The sequence below is a fragment of the Mustelus asterias genome, chromosome 18 (assembly GCF_964213995.1).
Source record: "Mustelus asterias chromosome 18, sMusAst1.hap1.1, whole genome shotgun sequence".
Classification (NCBI taxonomy): domain Eukaryota; kingdom Metazoa; phylum Chordata; class Chondrichthyes; order Carcharhiniformes; family Triakidae; genus Mustelus; species Mustelus asterias.
The window spans coordinates 25,748,462-25,771,175 of NC_135818.1; the positions used below are offsets into that span (position 1 = coordinate 25,748,462).

At 43.6% G+C, this 22,714-nt stretch overlaps 1 protein-coding gene, 1 non-coding gene and 1 pseudogene across 2 annotated transcripts; all 3 read right to left on the bottom strand.

Annotated features, from left to right (window-relative positions):
* Positions 1–346: 346 nt before the first annotated feature.
* trnas-gcu (transfer RNA serine (anticodon GCU)) lies at positions 347–428 on the bottom strand. Its single transcript has one exon. It is a non-coding gene; the product is annotated as a tRNA-Ser (tRNA).
* Positions 429–8,265: 7,837 nt separating this feature from the next.
* oip5 (opa interacting protein 5) lies at positions 8,266–22,610 on the bottom strand. Its single transcript, XM_078233580.1, has 7 exons — positions 22,551–22,610; positions 22,182–22,245; positions 20,435–20,570; positions 16,336–16,402; positions 13,297–13,419; positions 10,891–10,972; positions 8,266–9,584 (listed from the first exon to the last, which is right to left on the bottom strand). Exons 2-7 carry the CDS (start codon positions 22,182–22,184, stop codon positions 9,429–9,431), a joined length of 567 nt encoding a protein of 188 aa, XP_078089706.1. The 5' UTR covers positions 22,185–22,245; positions 22,551–22,610; the 3' UTR covers positions 8,266–9,428.
* Positions 16,067–16,270, bottom strand: LOC144507427 (U2 spliceosomal RNA; annotated as a pseudogene).
* Positions 22,611–22,714: the final 104 nt, after the last annotated feature.

Below are 22,714 nucleotides of genomic sequence, written 5' to 3' on the forward strand. Positions count from 1 at the left end.
TGCTCCTGGTCACTCACACTGACCTCCATGGTCAGCCTGGGGCCCTGCTCCTGGTCACTCACACCGACCTCCATGGTCAGCCTGGGGCCCTGTTCCTGGTCACTTACACTGACCTCCATGGTCAGCCTGGGGCCCTGCTCCTGGTCACTGAGGAAGGCCTGGATTAAGCGAGGGAGAATGGGCCCTTGGTAATTGGGAAAGAACATTCAGTGAAACTCACTGAACTGAAAGGTAGTAATGGGAAAATTAACAAATCATTAGTTGCTGCGATAACAATAACAAATAATATTGGTCACTGTTGCAGAGTGCGTTTTTAAAAAATCGGCCCAAAAACCGAGCTACGGCGCGACGAGGATGGGATTCGAACCCACGCGTGCAGAGCACAATGGATTAGCAGTCCATCGCCTTAACCACTCGGCCACCTCGTCACCGGCTGCAAAGTTGCGCCGATTGGATTCCTCATAAGGAGATCCGGCCCCCAGTGCGCTCTCAACAGGAAACCCCGCGCCGCGCGCTCCCAACGAGCACAGCGCGCATGCGCAACCGCGGGGCCGAGCCGGGAACTGCAGCCGCGAGAGGGCGGCATTGCAGATTGATTCAGCAATGCAGGGTTGTTGCAGAGTGCTCATCATTGCTCATGAACAGACACCACTACTACACATTAATATGGACCCATCACACTCCTGTATGCACCATTATACTATGCACTTTTACTCAATGTCAATATGTACATTAAACTTCTCCCTATTACCCATTACTTACTTACATTACAACACCTATTCACTGCCACATTAATGTGTGCAACCACACCCTGGGAGGAGGCTTGGATAAATACAGTAAGCTGCAACAATAGCTTGCATTTATATATGGAATACCTAAATCTTAAAAGAAAATAATACATAAATCTTACCTGGCAGGGGAGAGTCAATGATCAGGCAGGTAACGAGGCTAGCCCATTGCACTTGGGGTGTGCTGACGCCTGCGATGGTGGTTTGCCCAGGCTCGGGTAGAGTCAATGATCAGCCGATGAGGTTGAACCAAGGCGTTGCCTGATGCAATTTTTCAAACCCATCTTGGCCTTTTGGTTAAGATGAAGTTTCAGATCAAGTCCAAGATGGGGTGCAATGCCTCATCTTGTCAGCTTGGAACTTGTTCGTCTTTCTTGTAGGGACCATGAATTGGATTCATTTGGAATTTGGATTTGAATTGAACAAAAAATTGAATAAAAATGTAAATCTGCTGGCCAGACCAATGTTTATCACTCCTGCGAAAAATCTGGCTATGTGGCGGCCAACTGCAGCACTCTCATCTGCAAGAATTGCAAGCAGGAGGGACATCAGACAGACTAATGCTGCAACCATTGTGGTGGAGCAGGCCATTTCTACTAGACTTGCTCCAAATGCAGCCTTACGAATGCACAGGCATTGAAAGCCAAGGATAGCCAAGCAGACGAAATGGCCAGCCTGGCTACTGCCAAAGAGACGTGTAAACCTCTAGCCAGCTGAATGGGACAAAGGAGGACGAAGTGGAAGACAAAGGAAAAGGAAAGAGGGAGGCAGCAGACGGCCAAACAATATCACTGCTCCCCGCACCTCTCACCTCTCAGCAGACCGAACAAATGGAGGAGAGACCATCCGAGAGCCGGTCGGCTGGGGGTTGGCAGTTGGTGAGGAAAGGCAGGAAGAAGGTGGAAAGGGACAAAGCCACTTCTCAAGTAAGCAGCAAGAGACCACCCACATCTGACACAGATGATGGGGTGACTGCACTTTGGATGAGGATGAAAATAAGCATTGACAAAAGAAGCAGCAGAACTCTAAGGAGTTGTAGGAGGAGACACCCGAGCTCCAGAGAATCATAAACAATGAGGTGACCAGTGTACCCCAACTTCAACCCAAAGTGAGGACACCAGCACATCCCAGCTCCAGGAAGTCGGGAGCAGCAATGCCACTGGAGGTGGGTGGATGGGAAAGACCATTCCAGCAGAGGAAGTGACCCCCACCTGGAAGGAGCAATCCCAATGGGGGGGATTCAGGACAGTTTCCTCAGCCCTTCCAAAGTGAAACAATTTATGGGTGCTACTGGCATGCAGGAGCTGACCAAAGGACAGGAACTGTCAAAGGCAACAAGTCTGGAAAGTGACAAAACATCTTAAAATAGGGATAAAGATTGCTTCCAATAATGTGCATAGTGTGGAACCCATTATGCAATGTATGACTACCTTGCCGAGGTCAAAGCTGACCTGTTGATCCTGCAGGAGTGTGTAATACCGCACCTCAGCTCCCACAGGCAATGGTCACATTGGTGGTCACAGGGACCATCAATCTAGTCAGGAGGAAATGACTCAAGTTCTTCCAGCCTAGGTATTCTGTTGCGGGAAGAGGGGCAAATTCACCACCGACTGCCACGTACAGGAGGACCAGAGGTTTGGCAGGGGGCATAGAAGCTGATTTTGAAACTGTTGACCCTAGAGAATATTGAGGAACTCAAGAGGGATTACAAAGGTTGGAGAACCATGAAATCCCTCTTTGATTTCCTGACACACTGGTGGGAGGCAACAAAGGTGAACATCAAGAGGTTTTACATCCTCAAACATGTTCAGAAGGCAAGAGAGAGACAGGGGTGGGGGAAATGTTTTGACTCCAGAAAAGCATGCAGAATCTGCTTCAGCTGCAGTCGATGGGGATTGATGTCAAGGAGGTGAAGGACCAGCAAGCCTCTCTCTTTGCCTCAGAGGCTTCCAAGATCATTTTCCAGTCCAGAGTCCTTTCCATGGAGCAGGATGAGACGTGGTTGCAATTCTTCTTACAAAAAGCACAGAGAGAGCTCTGTGATCAGCAGCCTGAAGGAAGAAGATGATGGCTCAGTAAAGGCATCACAGTCTGATGTTTTGAGGATCAGCAAATCCTTTTATGCTAGACTGTATAACGTGAAGCCTTCCAATCCTTCCTGTCGTCTATCACAGAGGTCATAGTGGACAGTGAGCGGGAGAGCCTGGACAAATCACAAACTCTGGATGAGTTGACTAAGACCCTTGAGAAGAGTAAAACCCGCAGAAGTGGCGGATTACTGGTTGAGTTGTATTTAACTCTATGGGATTAGATCGGCCCAGACCTGCTGGAAGGATTGCCTATGTGCGGGACAGGGGTGTGGACACCTGCCTCATCAACCCGATGTGGAGATGCCGGCGTTGGTTCTGTTTGTGAACAGAATTCCCACTCACCTGAAGAAGGGGCTTAGAGCCTCGAACTTGCCTATGTGCGGGACAGGGGTGTGGACACCTGCCTCATCAACCCGATGTGGAGATGCCGGCGTTGGTTCTGTTTGTGAACAGAATTCCCACTCACCTGAAGAAGGGGCTTAGAGCCTCGAAAGCTTGTGTGGCTTTTGCTACCAAATAAACCTGTTGGACTTTAACCTGGTGTTGTTAAACTTCTTACTGTCATCAACCCGAACCAGGAAAAGGCCTTTCACAGAATATCACACACCTACATGATGGATGTGCTCTCCAAAATGGGCTCTGGGGATGGAATCTGCAATTGGATCCAACTGCTCTACACCAACATCAGCAGCGCAGTTTCAATCAATGGGTGGAAATCAGAAAGCTTTCCAATTAAATCTGTTGTCAGGCAGGGCTGCCCTCTCTGTCCTGTCCTGTTTGTGTGTCGTATAGAACCCTTTGCTGAGTCCATCAGGAAGGGTCGGGCATAAGAGGAGTGATGATCCCAGGAGCAGAGGGACTCGGGTCAAAGCCTCCCTATATATGGACATGTCTTTTGCTCAGATCTGCTGTCAGCATGCAGACTGATCAACATCTGCGACCAGTTCAAACTGGCCTCAGGTGCCAAGGTAAATCATGGCAAGTGCGAGGCCAGGTTCATTGGGGCTAGGCAGACTGAGCCCTTGTTCCCTTTACTATCAGGTCAGAAGGCTTGAAGATGCTGGGGATGTGCTGGGAGGAGCGAGTAGGTATAATGAAACAAAAACTGAGTAAGTGGGAGTGACTCTCCCTCTCTATTGCAGGTAAGAACCTGGTCATCAGGTGTGAGGCACTCTCAATGTTGCTGTACGTTGCTCAGGTCTGGCCCATTCCTCACTCCTGTGCTGTGCAAGCACTTGAGTCATTTTCCACTTCATCTGTGGGTCAAAAATGGACTGCATTTGATGGGACATGATGTACAAATCTCTAGGTAAAGGGGGAAAAGACGTGCCCAACATCGCACTAGTCCTGATGGCACCCTTTGTGTGTGACTGTATCAAGATGTGGGTAGATCCTCAGTATGCAAACACCAAGTGCCACTACATGCTGAGGTTCTACCTGTCCCCAGTGTTGTGAAGGATGGGTCTGGCTACGCAGCCGCAGAACACTCCAAGTAGTTGGACCATACCAGACCACCTATCCCTTATGCAGAGGAACATCTTCAGCCACAAGTCCATCAAGCAGTGGTCTGCACGTAATGTCTTAGGGGCCCTATGTGAAAAGGAGATGGTGGATCCTGTCAGATGGTTCCCTGAGCAGACTGTCAAGGTCATTTGTCAGGATGCTTCACCACGAGAACTTTCAAACAAGCACTAAGACCTGGCTTGGCGGGTGGTGAGAAAATCCTTCCTACATGCCTGGAGTCTCACCCCGTCCACACATTGCCCTCGAGGTGGCTATAGTGGGGAAGAGACCGTTGTTCACTCTTTGTGAAATATGCCTTTGCAAAGAAGATCTAGAGGGAGATGAGATAGATTTTGTTGATGTTCATCCCTAGGTAAAGCAGATTAACAAATTTGTTCAAATTCTTTGAGGATGGAACAGGGAGAGTAAATAGAGGGGAACCTGTAGATATGGTGTATTAAGATTTCCTAAAGGCATTGGCAAGTAGTTAAGAAGGCAAATGGCATTTTGGCCTTTATTGCAAAGGGGTTGGAGTTTAAAAGTAGGGAGGTTTTGTTTCAATTGTACAGAATGTCGGTAAGGTCTCATCAGTAATACTGCGTATAGGTTTTGGCCCCCTTACCTAAAAAAAGGATAAAGTAACATTGGAAGCAGTCTGAAGGAGATTCACCAGGTTAATTCCTGGGATGAGAGGGTTATCCTATCAAGAGAAACAAAATAGTCTGGGTCTGTATTCCTTGGTGTTTAAAAGATTGAGGGTGGCCTTATTCAAACATATAAGATCCTGAGAGGGCTTGACAGAGTAGATGGTGAGATGTTTTCACTAGTGGGAGAGTATTGAACAAGGGAGCATAGCTAAAAAGGGCTGGTCATTTAAACTGAGGTGCACAGAAATTTCTTCTTGCAGAAGATGGTGAATCTTTAGAATTCTCTACCTCAAAGGGTGGTGGAGGCTGGATCATTGGAAGGATTTAAAATGGAGAATAAATATTTGATAGATTGAGGAATAGAGGGCTATGAGGAAATGGCACAGAAAGGGAATTGATGCCAGCATAGATCAGCCATGATCATATAGAATGGCCACAGGGCAGGCTTGAAGAGCCTGGTGGCCTGCTCCTGCTTCGCCGTACATCTTTCCAGTACCTTCTTCCCATTCTGATCTATTGATTGGCTCAATTATCAGCCTCTTCCAATGGACTGTTTCATATGTTGATGAGCTAACCACAGCTTCAGTGCTTATATTTTTAATTTCAGATTTTCAACATTTATTTTTCCTTTCATCACTTTATTTCCCAGTCTGGGAGAGGAGACCAATGCACTCCAGCACATAACTTGCTAATGTTGTCCCGCGAGCACCTTCTCAGCTATTTTTAAGACATTTGTTCCTTGAAAATATCAACTAAAAATATAAATAAAATCCCACACTCATTAGCTATCAATACCATTGAATGGTGATTGCTAAGAGCACTTATTATAAAATGCTGGCAAAGATAATTAAAATCAGGCAAAGATAATTAAAACTACTTGACTGCAGAGTAATGGTGGGTTAGACGGGCCTTCCCGCTGCTAATTTTAAACCTTTAGCACTGTATAAATTCTCAGTTGTCCTTCAGCCCCACTTTAGTTAGGAACAAAAAAAAACTGAGGGTGTAGGGGATTCTCTGGGCCTGCGAGCCCAGAATGTGAATCGCAATGGCCCGGAGAATCAGGAGTTGGCGGGAAAGCAGGTTTTGCGCCAGTCACCAAGCCCACTGTTACCCTCGCAGGTCGTGCTGCCAGCGCCAATCGGGTTCACGGCCAGAGCATGTGCGATGCATATTAAAAAACACCAATTTAAATACAATTAGCAGGCTTGTAACTCTCACTAGTCACCCACGTTTCCTGTAAGATTTGCACCGGGTGGGCTGGATGGCGCGTTGGACCCAGAGAGTCGAGGAAGCAGGCATGAGGTTTATCCAACCCGACCGCTTCACTCAGGCTCCTTCCCTCCCTTGGACCCACTTCCCCACCCCCCCAGTCCATTCCGCCCCCTAACATCCCTTCCCTCCTAGATTCCCCCACTCAGTTCCCCTTCAGCTTCCCTTCTGTGTACTGTCCCCTGGCACCAGTACCCTGAGGAGGTATGTTCAGTGGTCATTTGCTCCTCTGCTGCTGCCAGGCTGGTGGAAAGGTCCTCAGCGGTTGGGTGGGTTTGGGCGATGGTTGACCTCGCCACTGTCTGCCAGGATTGGGTGTCATGGTTGACTGCTGTTCCTAGCCCTGGCAAACCTGAAGATCACCCTGGCATGGTGATTTCATGCAGCCCTGTGATCAATATCTGCATTCTTGCCTGTCAGCTGTGCAAATTCTGAAGTGGCCAGGTAACTTTAACCTCCATACCCCCATGGTCACTCGGCAGGATTTTAAATCAGTGCAGCACTCCTTTCTCCCTGTCAGAAGCTGCTGATGAGATCAGACCCCTTTGAGGTCCTCTGCCATGATGTCAATTTCAGAGAGGTGGGGGTTGGCTCGTCTGAGCAGCTGTGCACTCAGCCCCCACTGTATGCAAAAAGCTTTGATTTTGATTTCCCTTCATGGTTGACTGTTCCTCAAGCACCCTATTGATCCTGACCCAATGTAGACAGGGAGTGAAACTACAGCCTGTCAATCAGGATTAAACGGTCTACATTGTCTTCAGGATCAGGTGCCATGAAGTGAAATCAAAATAAACACAGATGGCTGGATGATGATCTGACAGCTGAATCTTTTATGCCTTGCTGCACATCAAGTGCAATGGAGAGGGGTTCAACAATTTCTGCTTGCTGGGAAGCCACAGTAACTTCAAATCAGAGCCGGTGAATACATTGGACCCAAGGCGCCAGGTCAGGGTGTCAATGCAAGGGTGCCAGTGCTCTGTTGGCACTGCTAAACATGCTTGACCTGAAGGGAAGCAGGGGGGGTGGGAGAAAGAGAGGAGTTGGGTCACCCTCATGCCTGTGGGGGTCACCTGGTTGGTTCGGGGACAGGGGGGGGGGGGTCACATTTCCTTTTTTTGGGGGGGGGGGGGGGGGGGGGGGGAGGGGGGAACCATTAAACTAGCGCAGAAATCAGGTCACCATTTAAAAATGGCGGCTCGGTCTTGGAACAGCAGGGCAGGTCGGAGGTTTGTTTGCTATGAATAAATTAGCATCTATCAGCTGGGAGAATTCCACCTGATAATGCTAACCTGGACGGTTTCCCGCTGCATGGGCACAGTCCCAAATCAGGAGAATCATGGTCTAAGTTAGATTGGTTGGTAGCTGCCCTTTTCTAGAACCCCAAATCTAAAGTCATGTCCAACGTCCAGTTGGTTTGGGCATCCATCCTTCTGGTTTGCAGCGTGGAATTCCTGGAAATTGACATGGGAGGTAATATCCTGTGTCATCCTCTCACACAGGAGTCTACATGGAGTCTGCTCCAGGAAATGTACAGTGCATAGCAACAAGGATTTGTAGTCTAGAATCTCCATGTTCAGAGTAGACACACTGGCATTGGTCTCCACCATTGGCAATGTCTCCACCTGCATTGGAGGAAGAGCCAGCCTCGAAAGATTTACAAACCAGGAAGAGCAAGTAACTTTGCTCCTAAAGAGACAGCAAGCTGAGCCATGTAAGTGGCACTCTTTCCTCATGCAATATCCTGCAAGAAAGAGTTGGAGCTTTGTTAAAGATGTGTGTACATAATCTCAAAAAAAAACTCTGCATTAGAGAAGGTGATTGCTCATCACTTGGGATATCAAGGACATAGCCTGAGCCAATGGAATGATAGGATGACAGACATTCACACTTATCGCGCAACTCCAAACTTGCTGCCAAATTGAACTGGAACACACACGAGTAATCAAAAAAATAGATCACAAAAGCATTGAGAGCAAGAGGCAGAAAGTACACAAAAATAACAAACCTGACCCATCCTATTTATTGCATGCCTTGTTACAGTATAAAATACAGTAATTCCAATAATAAAAGGACACTTACAACAGTTAATTCACTAATTTGGACAAAGTTACATAGAGTTTAAGACTTGGACTGTGAAGATGTAGAATGGAATCCCACTGGGTGATGGATTCAGGCAGCAGTCCACTCCAGGTGACAATAAAGTAACTAAACAAGTTTATCACAAAGGAACAATACCAATTGTGTACTTCACAGTGCAACATTCATTAATCTTCAAAGTGGCATGGAATTTTAACGCTGGAAAATAAGAGTCATTGCTGAGTAGATCATCACCCACTTGTTTGAAGCACTGTTGAGAACGATAGCTTCGGCTTGGGACCAATACAGCTTTCTCCAGCTCCTTAAGGTTAACCAGTTTACTGGTTATTTAACAGTCCAATAGTGTCTGTGCTGGTTAATAGCTCAGGCAACTGTCTTTCAAAGGCAGGTAATTAGCTTTAATCAGTGAAACTTCCTGCATCTTATACATGATTCCAATAATTCTACCATATGGATTGAGAATTTGGACACTATGTTTTGATCATTGGAAGTGACTGGTCACTACAAACAGCAAATGATATACCTGTAACATGAATCCACTGTAAAATTGTAAGTAGTGGTGACACAGCTGGCTAACAACATTTTAGATTGCATTTCGAACATGATGTGGACCCAAACTGACCAGGAACATTTCTGGTAGCTAGTTACGTTGACTTATGTGAGCTCTATATGCCATGGGGTTGCAGTATAAAGGTGAACTGCAGTCCTAGATAGCATAGTTTCTGGCTAATGCTGACTTAATTTAACCAGATGTACAGGTGTTGTGCAATTCTGTGATCAACTGATGTGGATGCGATTTGAACACATGTTGGACTATATAAGTTCTGAATGTTAGATAGCAGGTTACACAAACCAAATCTCAGTATGAGCGTGTAACTGAAGGTGCACAAGAGCAATTCCAAATTAGTGACTCTTCATCCACTGATTCAACCATCAACTAAAAATTTCAGAATTTCTTTGAAAAAAGTGAAGTTTATTTTCCAAGGTAGCAGCCAAGAGTGCCAATCGAGAGAGTGGTTAACTGTGGCTGAATCTTAATCCTTGCAGCCAACATAATACCTCTCTGGTTCACACCTGTGTTGCAACTCAAGGATGCTGATCCCTAGGCCACTCTCTTCTCCAACTAATTCATCCAACTTCTTCACTGCTGCCATCAGTCGACAATGAGCAACCACAAGCTGCCTTTTCAACTGGAAGTTAGAAGGAAAGCAGTCAGAAGGAAGTTCAATACACAACAGACAGAAACAAGCACTTCTTAGAAAGACACTGGGTAGTGCAAGATAAAATGGAAAAGATACAAAACTGATCAGGTATCCTAAAAGCAACACAAAGACTGCACAGTAGGCCATATTTACAGGAGGTCCAGCTGTGCACAGCAATAATGATAGCAATAATTAGATAAACATAAAAATAATTCCACCAAAATTATTTAAACTGAAAATATTAATCCAAGATCGCTGCGTTGATGGATTATTGACTGAATGCTGATGAAATTAACTGATCACAGTGCAATAATTTTAGGCTTTTTTTTTTATTCGTTCATGGGATGTTGGCGTCACTGGGTAAGCCAGTATTTATTGCCCATCCCTGAGGGTGGGGATGGGGAATAAATACTGGAGTCACATGTAGGCAAGACCAGGTAAGGACAGTTAATATCCTTCCCCAAAAGGACATCAGTGAACCAGATGAATTTTTAGGACAATCGCCAATGCTTTCATGGTCATCATTGGACTTTTAATTCCAAAATGTTATTGAATTCAAATTTCACCATAGGCTGCGGTGGGATGGAAGGAGGGGAGGGGCCGGGAAGGGAGGGGAGGGGCCGGGAAGGGAGGGGAGGGGAGGGGCCGGGAAGGGAGGGGCCGGGAAGGGAGGGGCCCAGGAAAGGGCAAGCAGTGTGAGTGAGCAACATTTGTGGCAAGGGGGTGGAGCTGGGGTTGTGAGAAATAGCAAAGAAAGCAGGCAGTGGGTGGGAGCCAAAGTTTCAGGGTGCAGTGATGAAGTAAGGGCTGGAGGAATTGTGCATATACCTCCCAGTGACCAAGGTGGAAGAGAACTTCATGGTTTCCTTTACCTATTTAGGAGTGACAGGAGTTACAATGCAGTTACTTTTCCCTCTTGCTTTCCTGCCTTCAATCTTCCCACATTACATTATGAACAGTAGTCCTAATTGTATATTTTATTACTTCCAGCGGAGGCGTAATGAGGATCAAAGAAAGTGAGCTACCATTGAGATTATGCGCACAAGCCCTTCCTAACAATATCTACAATCCATTGCAGCAAACAAATCCACTGTGGGATGAAAGACTGCAGTTCAATGGCCTCCCCCTAGCACCTTGTACTTTTACTTCGATCACTTAAGTTTCCAATGATTTAAGTGTGAATTATTTTAACCATGGCTTCAATCATTTTGAAGTTCTTAATTTCTTCCAATTGTAACAGTGCAATCTTATTTTCTGAAGGTTAAGAACATCAAGATATTTAACAGAACCCTACCTCTCCTATATGCTGAGTTAAGCACTGTGGGTAGAGGTTCAGGGCTGTAGCTTCCACTTCAGATTTGCTCTGCAACATGTAACTGAAATATGAAATAGTTATACAGATCGATCATTGGGAATTTGTAGTCTTGTTTCTAAAACCACATGCACTTTAATTTATAGCTAGAGCATCCCAAATCAACCAATTTGAAATATTGCCACTATTACATAGAAAATCACATTGTGCAAGGTCACAGAAAAAAAAGTAAATAATCAATGTGTCTTTTGTCATGTTTAAGACAGGAACATCAGAATTCCCTTTCTCTTTAAATACTATAAATGCCCACTTGAACAAGGCCTCATTTTTACCAGAATTTAAACTCAGATGGTGCAGCATTCCCCTGGCATTGCACTGAAGTGTCAGCCTAGATTACGTGCTCAATAGTCAAATGAGGCTTGAATTCACAAACTTTGATTCAGACACGAATGTTACGACTTAAGCCAAGTTGATACTCATTCCCAGTTTTTCATTAAATGACCGGCACACACCCCAACTGCTTAAAGCACAAGCCCAACCTAAGGCAGTCAAAATGACATCTATATCCATGAATGAGACTAACCCTGTATACCCCAGCCCTCATGATCCCCCAGTTACCCACCCCTCATGATCCCTCAGTTAAAAAGCTAAAACTGAGGCAGGGAAACACCACAGACTGATTTTCAGTAAAAAAATGCACTGAACTCTATCAGAAACTGGTTAACTTAGTAAAGAGGGCCAATGATTGGCAGCTAACATTGAACAGATAAATTTAAGCAAGAAGGAATTCCAAAGAAAACTATCCTAAAAAGGTGTAAAAAGAGTAGCATCGGCAGAAATAAATGCAAAATACTAAAGAAATCTAGAGAAATAGTAGAGGTGAAATAAACAAAAAGGAGAACCCCTGTAAGTATTGAAATTAAGTGGGAACCACCTAGATAGACCAGAATTAGAAGGACAGGGAGTTAAACATTAAATTCTAGTTTTTAACATGCTTCAGAATAGACTTAAAGAAATTAGAAACAGGCCATTTAGCCCAACCAGTCCATTAGGAACAGTGGGCCATTCAGCCCCTGGAGGCTGTTCCACCATTCAATGGGACAATGGCTGATCTGCATCCCAACTCCATTCCTATCTTTGGTCCACATCCCCATGTCCTAGACGCTTCAGCAACAGAAAAAGCTTCTATCTATCCTATTAATTCCTTTCAAAACCCTAAAATCATCAGTCAAATCTACCTACAATCTTCAATATTCCAGAGATTACAAGGAACCCTATCTCCAGTTGAGCAATGCATTTTAAATTCTGCAGTTTATTCAAAATCATGAGGGGCATGGACAGAGTAAATAGGGGAAATGTTCCCATCCATGAAAGGATCAAGAATGAGAGAGAGTACAGCTTTGAAGTAATTTGCAATAGAAATAAAAGCCATGAGAAAAAAAAACTTTTTTCATAGCAAGTGATTAAGATTAGGAACGCACTGCTTGCGAATGTGGCAGAGGGAGGTTAACACAGGCATTCAAAAGACTGCTGTTTAAAAAGGAACAATGTGTAGGGCTATGGGAAGAAGGTGGGAGAATGGCACTAAGTAAATGGGCTCTTTGGGAGCACCAGTGAGAATGCAATAGGCCATGTGGGCATTCTTGGGATATGGGCATCGCTGACTGGGCCAGCATTTATTGGCCATTTCTAATTGTCCTTGAACTGAATGGCTTGGTAGGCCATTCAGAGGGCATCTAAGAGTCAACCACTTTGCTTTAAAGTGGCAGATTTGCTTCTCTAAAGAACATTAATGAACCGGATGGGTTCTCATGGTTATCATTAGGTTGAATTCAAATTTCTCCATCTACCATGGTGGGATTCAAATATAGGTCCCCAAAGCATTACCTTGAGTCTCTGGATTACTAGTGATAAAACCACTACACCTCTACCTCCCCCTACTACACTGTGGAAATTCTATGATTCTGTGATTCACTGACAGAGCTGGTTTGTCGCACACAGTAGAATTCTTACCCAATTCTGGACTTGTCAAGACAAAAGTGGCCTGTTGCACAATTCTGTATTTGTATTAAATCACTAGAATATGGTATTCAACTCAGATCAAAATTTTTCAGGGTAACTTTTCACTGAGTGTTGAAAGTCTTTGTTGGGGATTTGGGAGAAAGAGCCATCTAAAATAATTTCAATACTTTCTGGTTAGATTCCCCTTAAAAGACCGGATCTGTTAAATCCACTTCCACTATGTCAATCTAAACATTTCACTTATGATCTTTAGAGCTATTATGGACTGGGCTTAAACATGGATAAGAAATAGATAGGACCATTGGTGTGTATACATTGTTCTCTACTGTGCCTGGATTAAGACACCAGGGTATTGTCTCGACTCACCAGTCTAAGGCTTGCTTGTCCAAACAGTATAGTCCACGAAGGTGAGACAACAAGTCAGTTGTAGAGAAAGGAACAATACCAACATTGGCTCTGCAGTAGCTGCAATATAGGGACTTGTAAAGGCTACAAACAAAGAACGTTACATAGGAGTGGAAAAATGCTCTTCAAATAACTTTAAAACCGGAACAACAGATTGTTTGTTACATGAAGTCATTTGACTACTTTGCAACATTCAGCTATAAATATTTTCTGCGCTTTTATTTCAAAAAATGTTAAACATCAAAAAGTTGTGCAGAAATTAACAGGCACTGTAATTGTTATTTTTAGTAATGTGCTAATTGCAATTTCCATTTCCCATCCAACCCACTTCTCTGCAAGTCCTATGCACCACCACGCATCGCCCATGATAGTACAGGTAGCAGAAGGATGTCTAAATTACTGCAACAGGTTAAAAACAAAACTCTTTAGCAACCAAATGCTGTCAATCTCACCTCTTCAATAATCAACTTCCTTGGAACACCACCTCCAATTCTATGCATCATCAGCCCTCCAGTATCTCTCATATCACCCTCAATTCTAGTTATATAGATAGACACTTCAGTTCCCTCAAAGACAAATAGCTTCGGCACAGTATCTTCACACTTAAATTCTATCAAAAAGAACATAGGTTGGCATTGCTAGATCTCAGAACTCCCAGTTTCTCCTTTAAAGAACTTGACAGCAGTTAAATTTATCCTCTATCATCCAATGCAGTTATCTGTACCCAAGTTACCAAACTCAAACTTTAACCAGTTTTCTTAACTGCTGCATCACAAACTGCTCTCTTCTCTCCATTTGTTATCTGAATTTAACCAACTTCCAATCCTTTGTACCCAGGTTGTTTATAAAGATTAAAAGCACTAAAAGACCTAGCACTGACACTCGAGGTCTTCAGCACATTTTCATGTCCCAGCACACTCCTACTCTGGTTCCTGTTGCTTCCTCCGAGTCAATGCATTGTCTACTTGCAAATTTGATCCAGGATCCCCACTGCATTGAGTTTGTATAGCAGCCTTTTGTGCACATTAAGGCACATTAAAAGAACAGAGAACAGCACAGCATAGGAACAGGCCCTTCAGCTCTCCAAGCCTCCGCTGATCATAATGCCTGCCTAAACTAAAATCGTATGCACTTACGGAGTCCGTATCCTTCCATTCCCATCCTATTCATGCATTTGTTTAGATGCCCTGTAAATGCCGCTATCATACCTGCTCCCACCACTTCCTCAGGCAGCGCATTCCAAATATTCACCACACACTGAAAAAAACTTGCCTCGTACATCTCTTCTAAACTTTTCCCCATGCACCTTAAACCTATGTCCCCATGACTTTTCTACCCTAGGAAAAAGCATCTGACTATCCACTCTGTCCATGCCACTCAATCTTGTAAACCTCTATCAGGTCGCTCCTCAACCTCCATCGTTCCAGTGAGAACAAATCGAGTTTATCCAACCTCGCCTCATAGCTAATACCCTCCAGACCAGGCAACATCTTGATAAATCTCTTCTGTTCCCTTTCCAAAGCATCCACATCCTTTGGTAGTGTGGCGACCAGAATTGTCCACAATATTCCAAATGAGGCCTAACTAAGGTTCTGTACAGCTGCAGATGACCTGTCAATTTATATACTCAATGCCCCAACCGATGAAGGCAAACATACCGTATGCCTTCTTGATTACCTTATCCACCTGCATTGCCACTTTGTGATTGGTGGACTGGCACTGCCTGTCAATACACCCAAGGGTTCTACCATTTACCAGCTGGAGACTTGGGCAGAGAAATGGCAGATGGAGTTTAATCTGGACAAATGTGAGGTAATGTATTTTGGAAGGTCCAATGCATGTATCAGAGAAAATTGATCCTTTACTAAGATTAGTGAAGACCACTCTTGATGAAGTAGGGAGTAAGGATATGAGCTGAATTTTCTTATTTGTTCATGGGATGTCGGCATCACTGGCTGGGCCATCATTTAGTGCCCATCCTTGAGGGTATTTAAGAGTCAACCACATTGTTGTGGGTCTGAAGTCACATGTAGCCCAGACCAAGTAAGGACAGTAGATTTACTTCCCTAAAGGACATTAGTGAACCAAATGGTTTTTTTATGACAATTAACAATTGCTTCATAGTCATCAATCATTAGACTTTTTATTTCAAATTTTTATTGAATTCAAATTTCACATCTGCCATGGTGGGATCTGAATCCAGGTCCCCAGCGCATTACCCTAGGTCTCTGGATAACTCGTCCAGTGACAATACCACTGCACCACCACCTCCCCATGAATACTTAATTCATTCTTTTAGTAGTATTGTTTGAGGAAATTTCAGACAACCTTCTGTTTCTCTCAAATATTGCATTATTTGCAATGATTCCTTTCACTCTAGTAATCTGCAACTATAGTAAAGAATTACTTTATTTTTAACCTCAGCCATCAAATAAATAAAATTTGCATTACAAAAACTGACTTTGGCACCCATTATTCCCAAATTGACTTCTGATATGGGAACAAAACCACAATTTAAATTTCAGCAAAGAGGCTGCCTCTACCATTACACTGGAGAGATAGCAGAAGCAGAGTTTTCAGAAATTTTTTTTTTATTTAAAAAAAAATTTATACTTTTCCAATTCAATCAAATCAAGTCCAATTCAGAGTCTCAACAAGTTGAGACATTTCCGATCCAGGCTGGCAAGACAGGGCAAGCGACCAAATTACCCTGTCCTGGGCCTGATCTACATGAGCCAAGCTGATTGGAGGAGGGAAAGCAATACCTCCTCCAAGACTTGAGCTCATTTGCATCTTAGCCAAAAGGCCGAGATACCGCTTTTAAAAATAGCTTCATATGAAACATATGAAGCTTCAATGTAACCTAATGACCTCAACCAAGCGCAGCATCCTCTTCATACTACACTTGATCTCAGCCAAAAGGCCGAGAAGCAGAGTTTTCAGAAATACTTGGGGTGAATGTACCAATCTAAAATATGTTAAGTGGACTTATGTACTCACCATTCAGATAAGGGACCTTCACACCCTATTAAGGTGGTGGGATCCAGTTCCACATTCTCAGTCACCCCTGAAATCAAGAGAGTTTTCTGTTAATGAGAAATAACACTGGAAGAATACACTAGAAGCATCCAGAAAATCAATTGCAAGCTGGTGGATAAGGACTCAGTTGTCCATTGGGATTGTGGAGTCACATGTTCTCAATAATAGCTATATGCTCAATATTCAAGAAATAATTCCCAGTAAAAATAAGAAATGTCATTACCTTGAGCTACACTAAGACCAAGTGATCAGCCAATGCTTATAGCCATAGAGACCAAGATACTACAACAGGGTCCAACACCGAGGACCTGCCACATTTGAAATTGTCCATGGGATATTGGCTAATTTTTCATCCCTGCAGATCCTCTGCAGTAGATCTTTCTAAACTCACCAGAATACTCGGATCACTATATTTTAGGCGTGTCTTCATTACACTAACCAAAGTGGCTTTCTGTGAGATGTTGATTAGTATAATGGAAACTTGCCTGAAATATAATGATCCACTTGTTCTGACCAACAGGGGATTGGCAAAAAGGAGAGCCAACTCATTGCTCCTTACCCAATCATAACAAAATTGGGGGCCCATTGCCAGAACTTTTCCCACAGACAAAACTAAAGAATTGGAGTAGGGAAGTAAATTGTTCCTTGAAAACCTGTTTTAAAGACTACAAAAAAGGTTTTCTAGACTCTGTACCACTAAAAGTGTTGAAATATCCACATTTGATGCCAAGGCTTTTCTCAATGGAAGGGATGTTACATACGAGAATTTGAAAATTATGTGCCTTGGAGAGTTAACTGCAATAGCCAGGCACATAGAATTGGAATTTTGCCCAAAAGCCAGAAAACATGAAATTTTAAAAAGAATGCCCAATCTTGAGGAAATTGAGGATGATGGAATGGATAAAATAGTGGCAGAAAACTTAAGATTGAAGCAACAGAAATTGGCACTGGAATTTCAGGAAAGGGAAAAAGAGAGCAAAAGAAACTTATGTATTTGAAGTGATTGCATCTCTGCTGGTATAACATTAACATGACCTGTAGTGACATGAGAGTGGCACTTCATTACTTTTCTCTTTGCTAATAATCATTGCTGAACAGAAAGGAAAGGGAAAGAGGAATGACAGGGAAGTGTATAGAGAGAAGAGAGAGAATTTCAGGACAGCAAGAGGGAAAGGGAATTTAAATTTAAAAAGCTTGAGCTGAAGCAGGGATTCCACTGCATCCATTGAAGACACCACTAGCTCAGAATTAAGGGTTTCAAAAGGCAATCCAGTTTGTCCATTTAATTCCCAAGTTCGATGAAGCAGAAGTGGAAGCCTTCTTTTATCTTTTTCGAATGGATACCACAGCAGTTAAAGAGGCCAGTCCAACATTGGTACTCGTCATTGCAAAGTAAGCCTCTAGGAAAAGCTCATGACATTTATTCCCTCTTACCTGAAGAAAGTACCACCAAATATGAGGCACAAAAGGGCTATTTTAAGTGTGCACCAATTAGTGCCAGAGGTGTACCGCCAGAAATTTTGCACCCTCAAAAAACCCAAGCCTGACCAGATGTACCTGAAATTTAAAAGGCTTAAGCAACTTACGTTCAACAGTGAGTGTGGGCACTTAAAACAGAAGCTACTTACTAAACCTCCATGAGATATTTGACCTAAAGGAGTTTAAAAACTCTCCCGTTCCTAATAAGAATCCACGTGGAGGAATAGAGTAACAGGAGCTAAGCAACCAGCCATGTTGGCTGATGATTATAAGCTGATCCACAAACCCCTGTCCCAAACAAGACTCTAAAGAAGACCTTTCCCTAGTTACCATCAACCACCTGATTCACAGAATACTCCAGCCAGAAGAGGCCCTTCTGCCAATCAAGTCTGCACCAATGCATGAAAGGTCTTGACCTGCCCACCTAATCCCACTTGCCAGCACTTGGCCCATAGCCTTGAATGTTATGGCATGCCAAGTACTCATCCAGGTACTTTTTAAAAAGTATGTGATGCAACCTGCCTCCACCACCCTCTCAGGTAGTGAATTCCAGACCATCACCACCTTCTGGGTAAAACCATTTTTCCTCAAATCCCCCTCAAAGCCTCCCACCCCTCACTTTTAACTCGTGTCCCCTCGTAACTGATCCTTCAACTAAGGGGAGCAGCTGCTCCCTATCCCCCCTGTCCATACCCCTCAATCTTGAACACCTCAGTCAGGTTGCCCCTCAGTCTTCTCTGCTCTAGAGAAAACAATCCAAGCCTATCCAATCTCTCTTTATAACTTAAATGTTTGATCCCAGGCAATATCCTGGTGAATCTCCTCTGCACCCCTTCCAGTGCAATCACATCCTTCCTATAATGCAGCGACCAGAACTGGACACAGTACTCCAACTGTGGCCTCACCAAAGTTCTATACAACGCCATCATGACCTCTCTGCTTTTGTAAGCTATACCTCATTGATAAAGGCGAGTGTGCCATATGTCTTTTTCACTACCCTATTAACCTGCCTTTCAGCCTTCAGAGATGTATGGACAAACACACCAAGGTCCCTTTGTTCTTCGAAACTTCCCAGTGTCAGACCTTTCATAGTATACTTCCTTGTCAAATTACTCCTTCCAAAGTGTATCAGCTCTCACTTTTCAGGGTTAAATTCCATCTGCCACTTATCAGCCCATCTCATCTTTACCTTCCTGTAACCCAAGACACTCAATCTCACTGTTAACCACCTGGCCAATTTTTGTGTCATCGGCAAACTTACTGATCCTACCCCCCACATAGTCATCTGTGTCATTTATATAAATGACAAACAATAGGGTGCCCAGGATGGATCCCAGTAGTACGCCATTGGTCACAGGCCTCCAGTCACACAGCCGTCTGTCATCACCCTGTCTCCTACCGCTAAGCCAATTATGAATCCACCTCATCAGATTACCCTGTAACCCATGTGCATATGCCTTCTTAGTAAGTCTCCCTTGTGGGACTTTGTCAAAGGCTTTGCTGAAATCCACACTACCCTCATCTATACATTTGGTTACACGCTCAAAAAATTCAATCAAATTTGTTAGACATGACCTCCCTCTGAAAAAACCATGCTGACTATCCCTGATCAAACCTTGCCTCTCCAAATGGAGATAGATTTTCCTTCAGAATCTTCTCCAGTAGCTTCCCACCTAGAAAGGATAGAGTGATAGAAAACTGAACAGATGTCCTGAATGCTGGCACTGAGCAGGCAACAGAGCTGTTTGGATTCTTGCTCTTTGCTGCAGAGAACAATAGCAATCCACCTCACTATACAGTCCACTATCACTACATTCCTTTGTCCCCCCTCCCCAGTTGAATCGCTTCCTATACCACAGTGTCATGGTAAGTCAGTTCATCCAACCTGCAACCTTCACTCATTCAAACAAGCTGAGAGAACTTCAAACTTATTGGACAGTTGCAAAAGCTGAGGCTTCTGCACTCCTACCCACTGGGTACCCTTACCTGCCTCACTTAGTCATATCCTCCTGTCCCTGACCACTGACCAAAATCAGAAGTCCCTATCCTGATGTGTCACTGTCTGCAGCTCCGTCTCCAGTATAATGACTCTAAGCCGAAGTTCCTCGAGCCACAAAAACTGCAAATGTATTTGTCCTGGATCACCCTAGCAACCATGACACATCACCTCTCTTGCCATCCTTAATGGTGTTTTAATTAACTACTTAATTATATTATTCAATTATTTATTTTTTCTTTTTAATATATATTTAGTTAAATCTACCATCAGTTTCTGTACTATTTTAAAACTAAGGAATGGAATAGACCTTAACCATTTACCAGATACTCACCAAGTAGCTAACTTATTTTGCTGTGGGTGAAAAGGTTAGAAAAAGAATCCCCAAGATGGTTGGTTGTCCATCATTTAATTATTTTCCAGGTAAATGGTTCTGGTGCCCCCCACATCCCCATAGTCAGTACCCTGTGGGACAGAGAATTTTCTCCAACACTTACCCCAGCTCCCACAGACCAAGTCTAAGATCTGCACACAAAGTTGCAATAATGCTGGAAATCATGCATATATAGCTAATCAAAAACTCACTCAAACATATCAGCAGGTTGAGAGTTGAACTGCTACCACAGAACTGCAGAGAATCTCCCAGCACAGTGTGACATATCTTGCATTGCATGATCACACAGTCTTTCACATTCAAGGATCCAACCACCACTTCATCCATCTAGACAGGACATGCAGGAAAAGAGACACTCATCAAAACAGCCATTGTAACACAGATCTTCAAATTAAATAATTGTTAAAATATTCAGAATGTGGAGATGCTGGCGTTGGACTGGGGTAAACACAGTAAGAAGTTTAACAACACCAGGTTAAAGTCCAACAGGTTTATTTGGTAGCTTTTTGTGTGGCTTTTGCTACCAAATAAACCTGTTGGGCTTTAACCTGGTGTTGTTAAACTTCTTAAAATATTCAGACTCAGGGAATCAAAAGACACAGGGAGCTAGCACAAAAGTGGAATTGAGGCCAAAAGATCAGCCATGCTCATATTGAATGGTGGGGCAGGCTCAAAGGGCACGTCATAGAAACCCTACAGTGCAGAAGGAGGCCATTCGGCCCATCGAGTCTGCACCGACCACAATCCCACCCAGGCTCTACCCCCCACATATTTACCCACTAATTCCTCTAACCTACGCATCTCAGGACTCTAAGGGGCAATTTTTTTTTTTAACCTGGCCAATCAACCTAACCCGCACATCTTTGGACATTGTGCAAAGACATCGTGGTCTACTCTTGCTAATTCTCAGGTTCTTAAAACAATGAAAATGACCCTGCACTGGAATCATCAACTTAAAACGTTCCCTGAAACATGAGAAACATACTAATGTTGATTTTAAATTTGCCCTTGGCAGCTCCCAAATCCCAAACTTGCAAGAGTTGGCAGCTAGATCAACGTAAAACTACTAGGTTGTTTTTCCATTGGAGTTTACTGTCTGCCATCAGGCAAAATTATAATTCTGGAGCCATCTACAATCATTGGCTGAATTTCAGGACAGGAGGAGATCATTCAGCCAATCTACCATTCGCTTAGATCATAGCTGTCCCTGCATTCACCCACCTGCTTTGCAGTTTTTTTAATTGACCCAATCTCATCAGCTTTTGGGTAGTATTACATATTCCCACTGCCTTTTATGGGAAGAAGGGCTTCCAGACAGATTACAGTATTGTCAACCACATGTACTGTTAAAGTTCATTTATTAGTCACAAGTAAGGCTTACATTAACACTGCAGTGAAGTTACTGTGAAATTCCCCTAGTCGCCACACTCCGGCCTGTTTGGGTCAATGTACCTAACTAGATATACAGATTATCCAGCTGTTTAGGTTAGGTTCACACTCTTTCCTCCCTTGGAGAATGGTGTGCTGTGTTGGAAGGATCTGTAGACTGAATAACATGATGTGGAGATGCCGGCATTGGACTGGGGTAAGCACAGTAAGAAATCTCACAACACCAGGTTCAAGTCCAAAAGGTTTATTTGGCAGCACAAGCTTTCGGAGTCTCGCTCCTTCATCAGGTGGCTCACCACAGACTCTGAAAGCTTGTGCTGCCAAATAAACCTGTTGGAATTGAACCTGGTGTTGTGAGACTTCTTACTGGACTGAATAACAACCAGTTGAACTACATTGTGAACACTCCTTCCAACAAGTCCTGGAGTGGAATAAAGGCAGAAAATGCTGGAAAGACTCAGCAGCTCAGAGACAGGAAGGTGTGCTACCAATTGAGCAGCAAGACTTCCATGATCAAGAGTCTAGTTTCTGTGCAAGTTTTTAACTTACCATTGCAATATTGAGCCAAAGAATGTGATTAGATCTTGCCTTAGAAACTCAATTTTTCACCAACCTGTTAAAATAGATCAGAAATATTATGTAATATAGTATGTTTAACACTTCAACACTCCATATAAAGTACCTTGTATGAAAATCTCAATTACAAAACGGCGAGGGAAACGGGTAAAAGAAAACTAGTGCAACACTGGTTGTATTTATAACAATGGGAAACAAAGTTTGCAGGACCAGAAAACAAAATGTGACACTGAGCCAAAGTAAGAAAATAGGGCATGACTGAAACCAGCTTATCTAAAGAGGGAGGGTTAAGTCTCGGAGAGAAGTGGAGAGGGAATACATTTTAAACAGTGAAGCAGTTACCAAACTGGCAACGTCGGTGACTGCGACAGGCGGCGGAAGGGATCTTTCTCCTTTACGGCTGTTTAAACATTTTGGTCATCGGCCCGAATATTTCACAGTGATAACACTCGGGGAGGGACCAGAAACGCAATGTTTTGTCGACAGATAAAAGCGGAGCGCTTTAA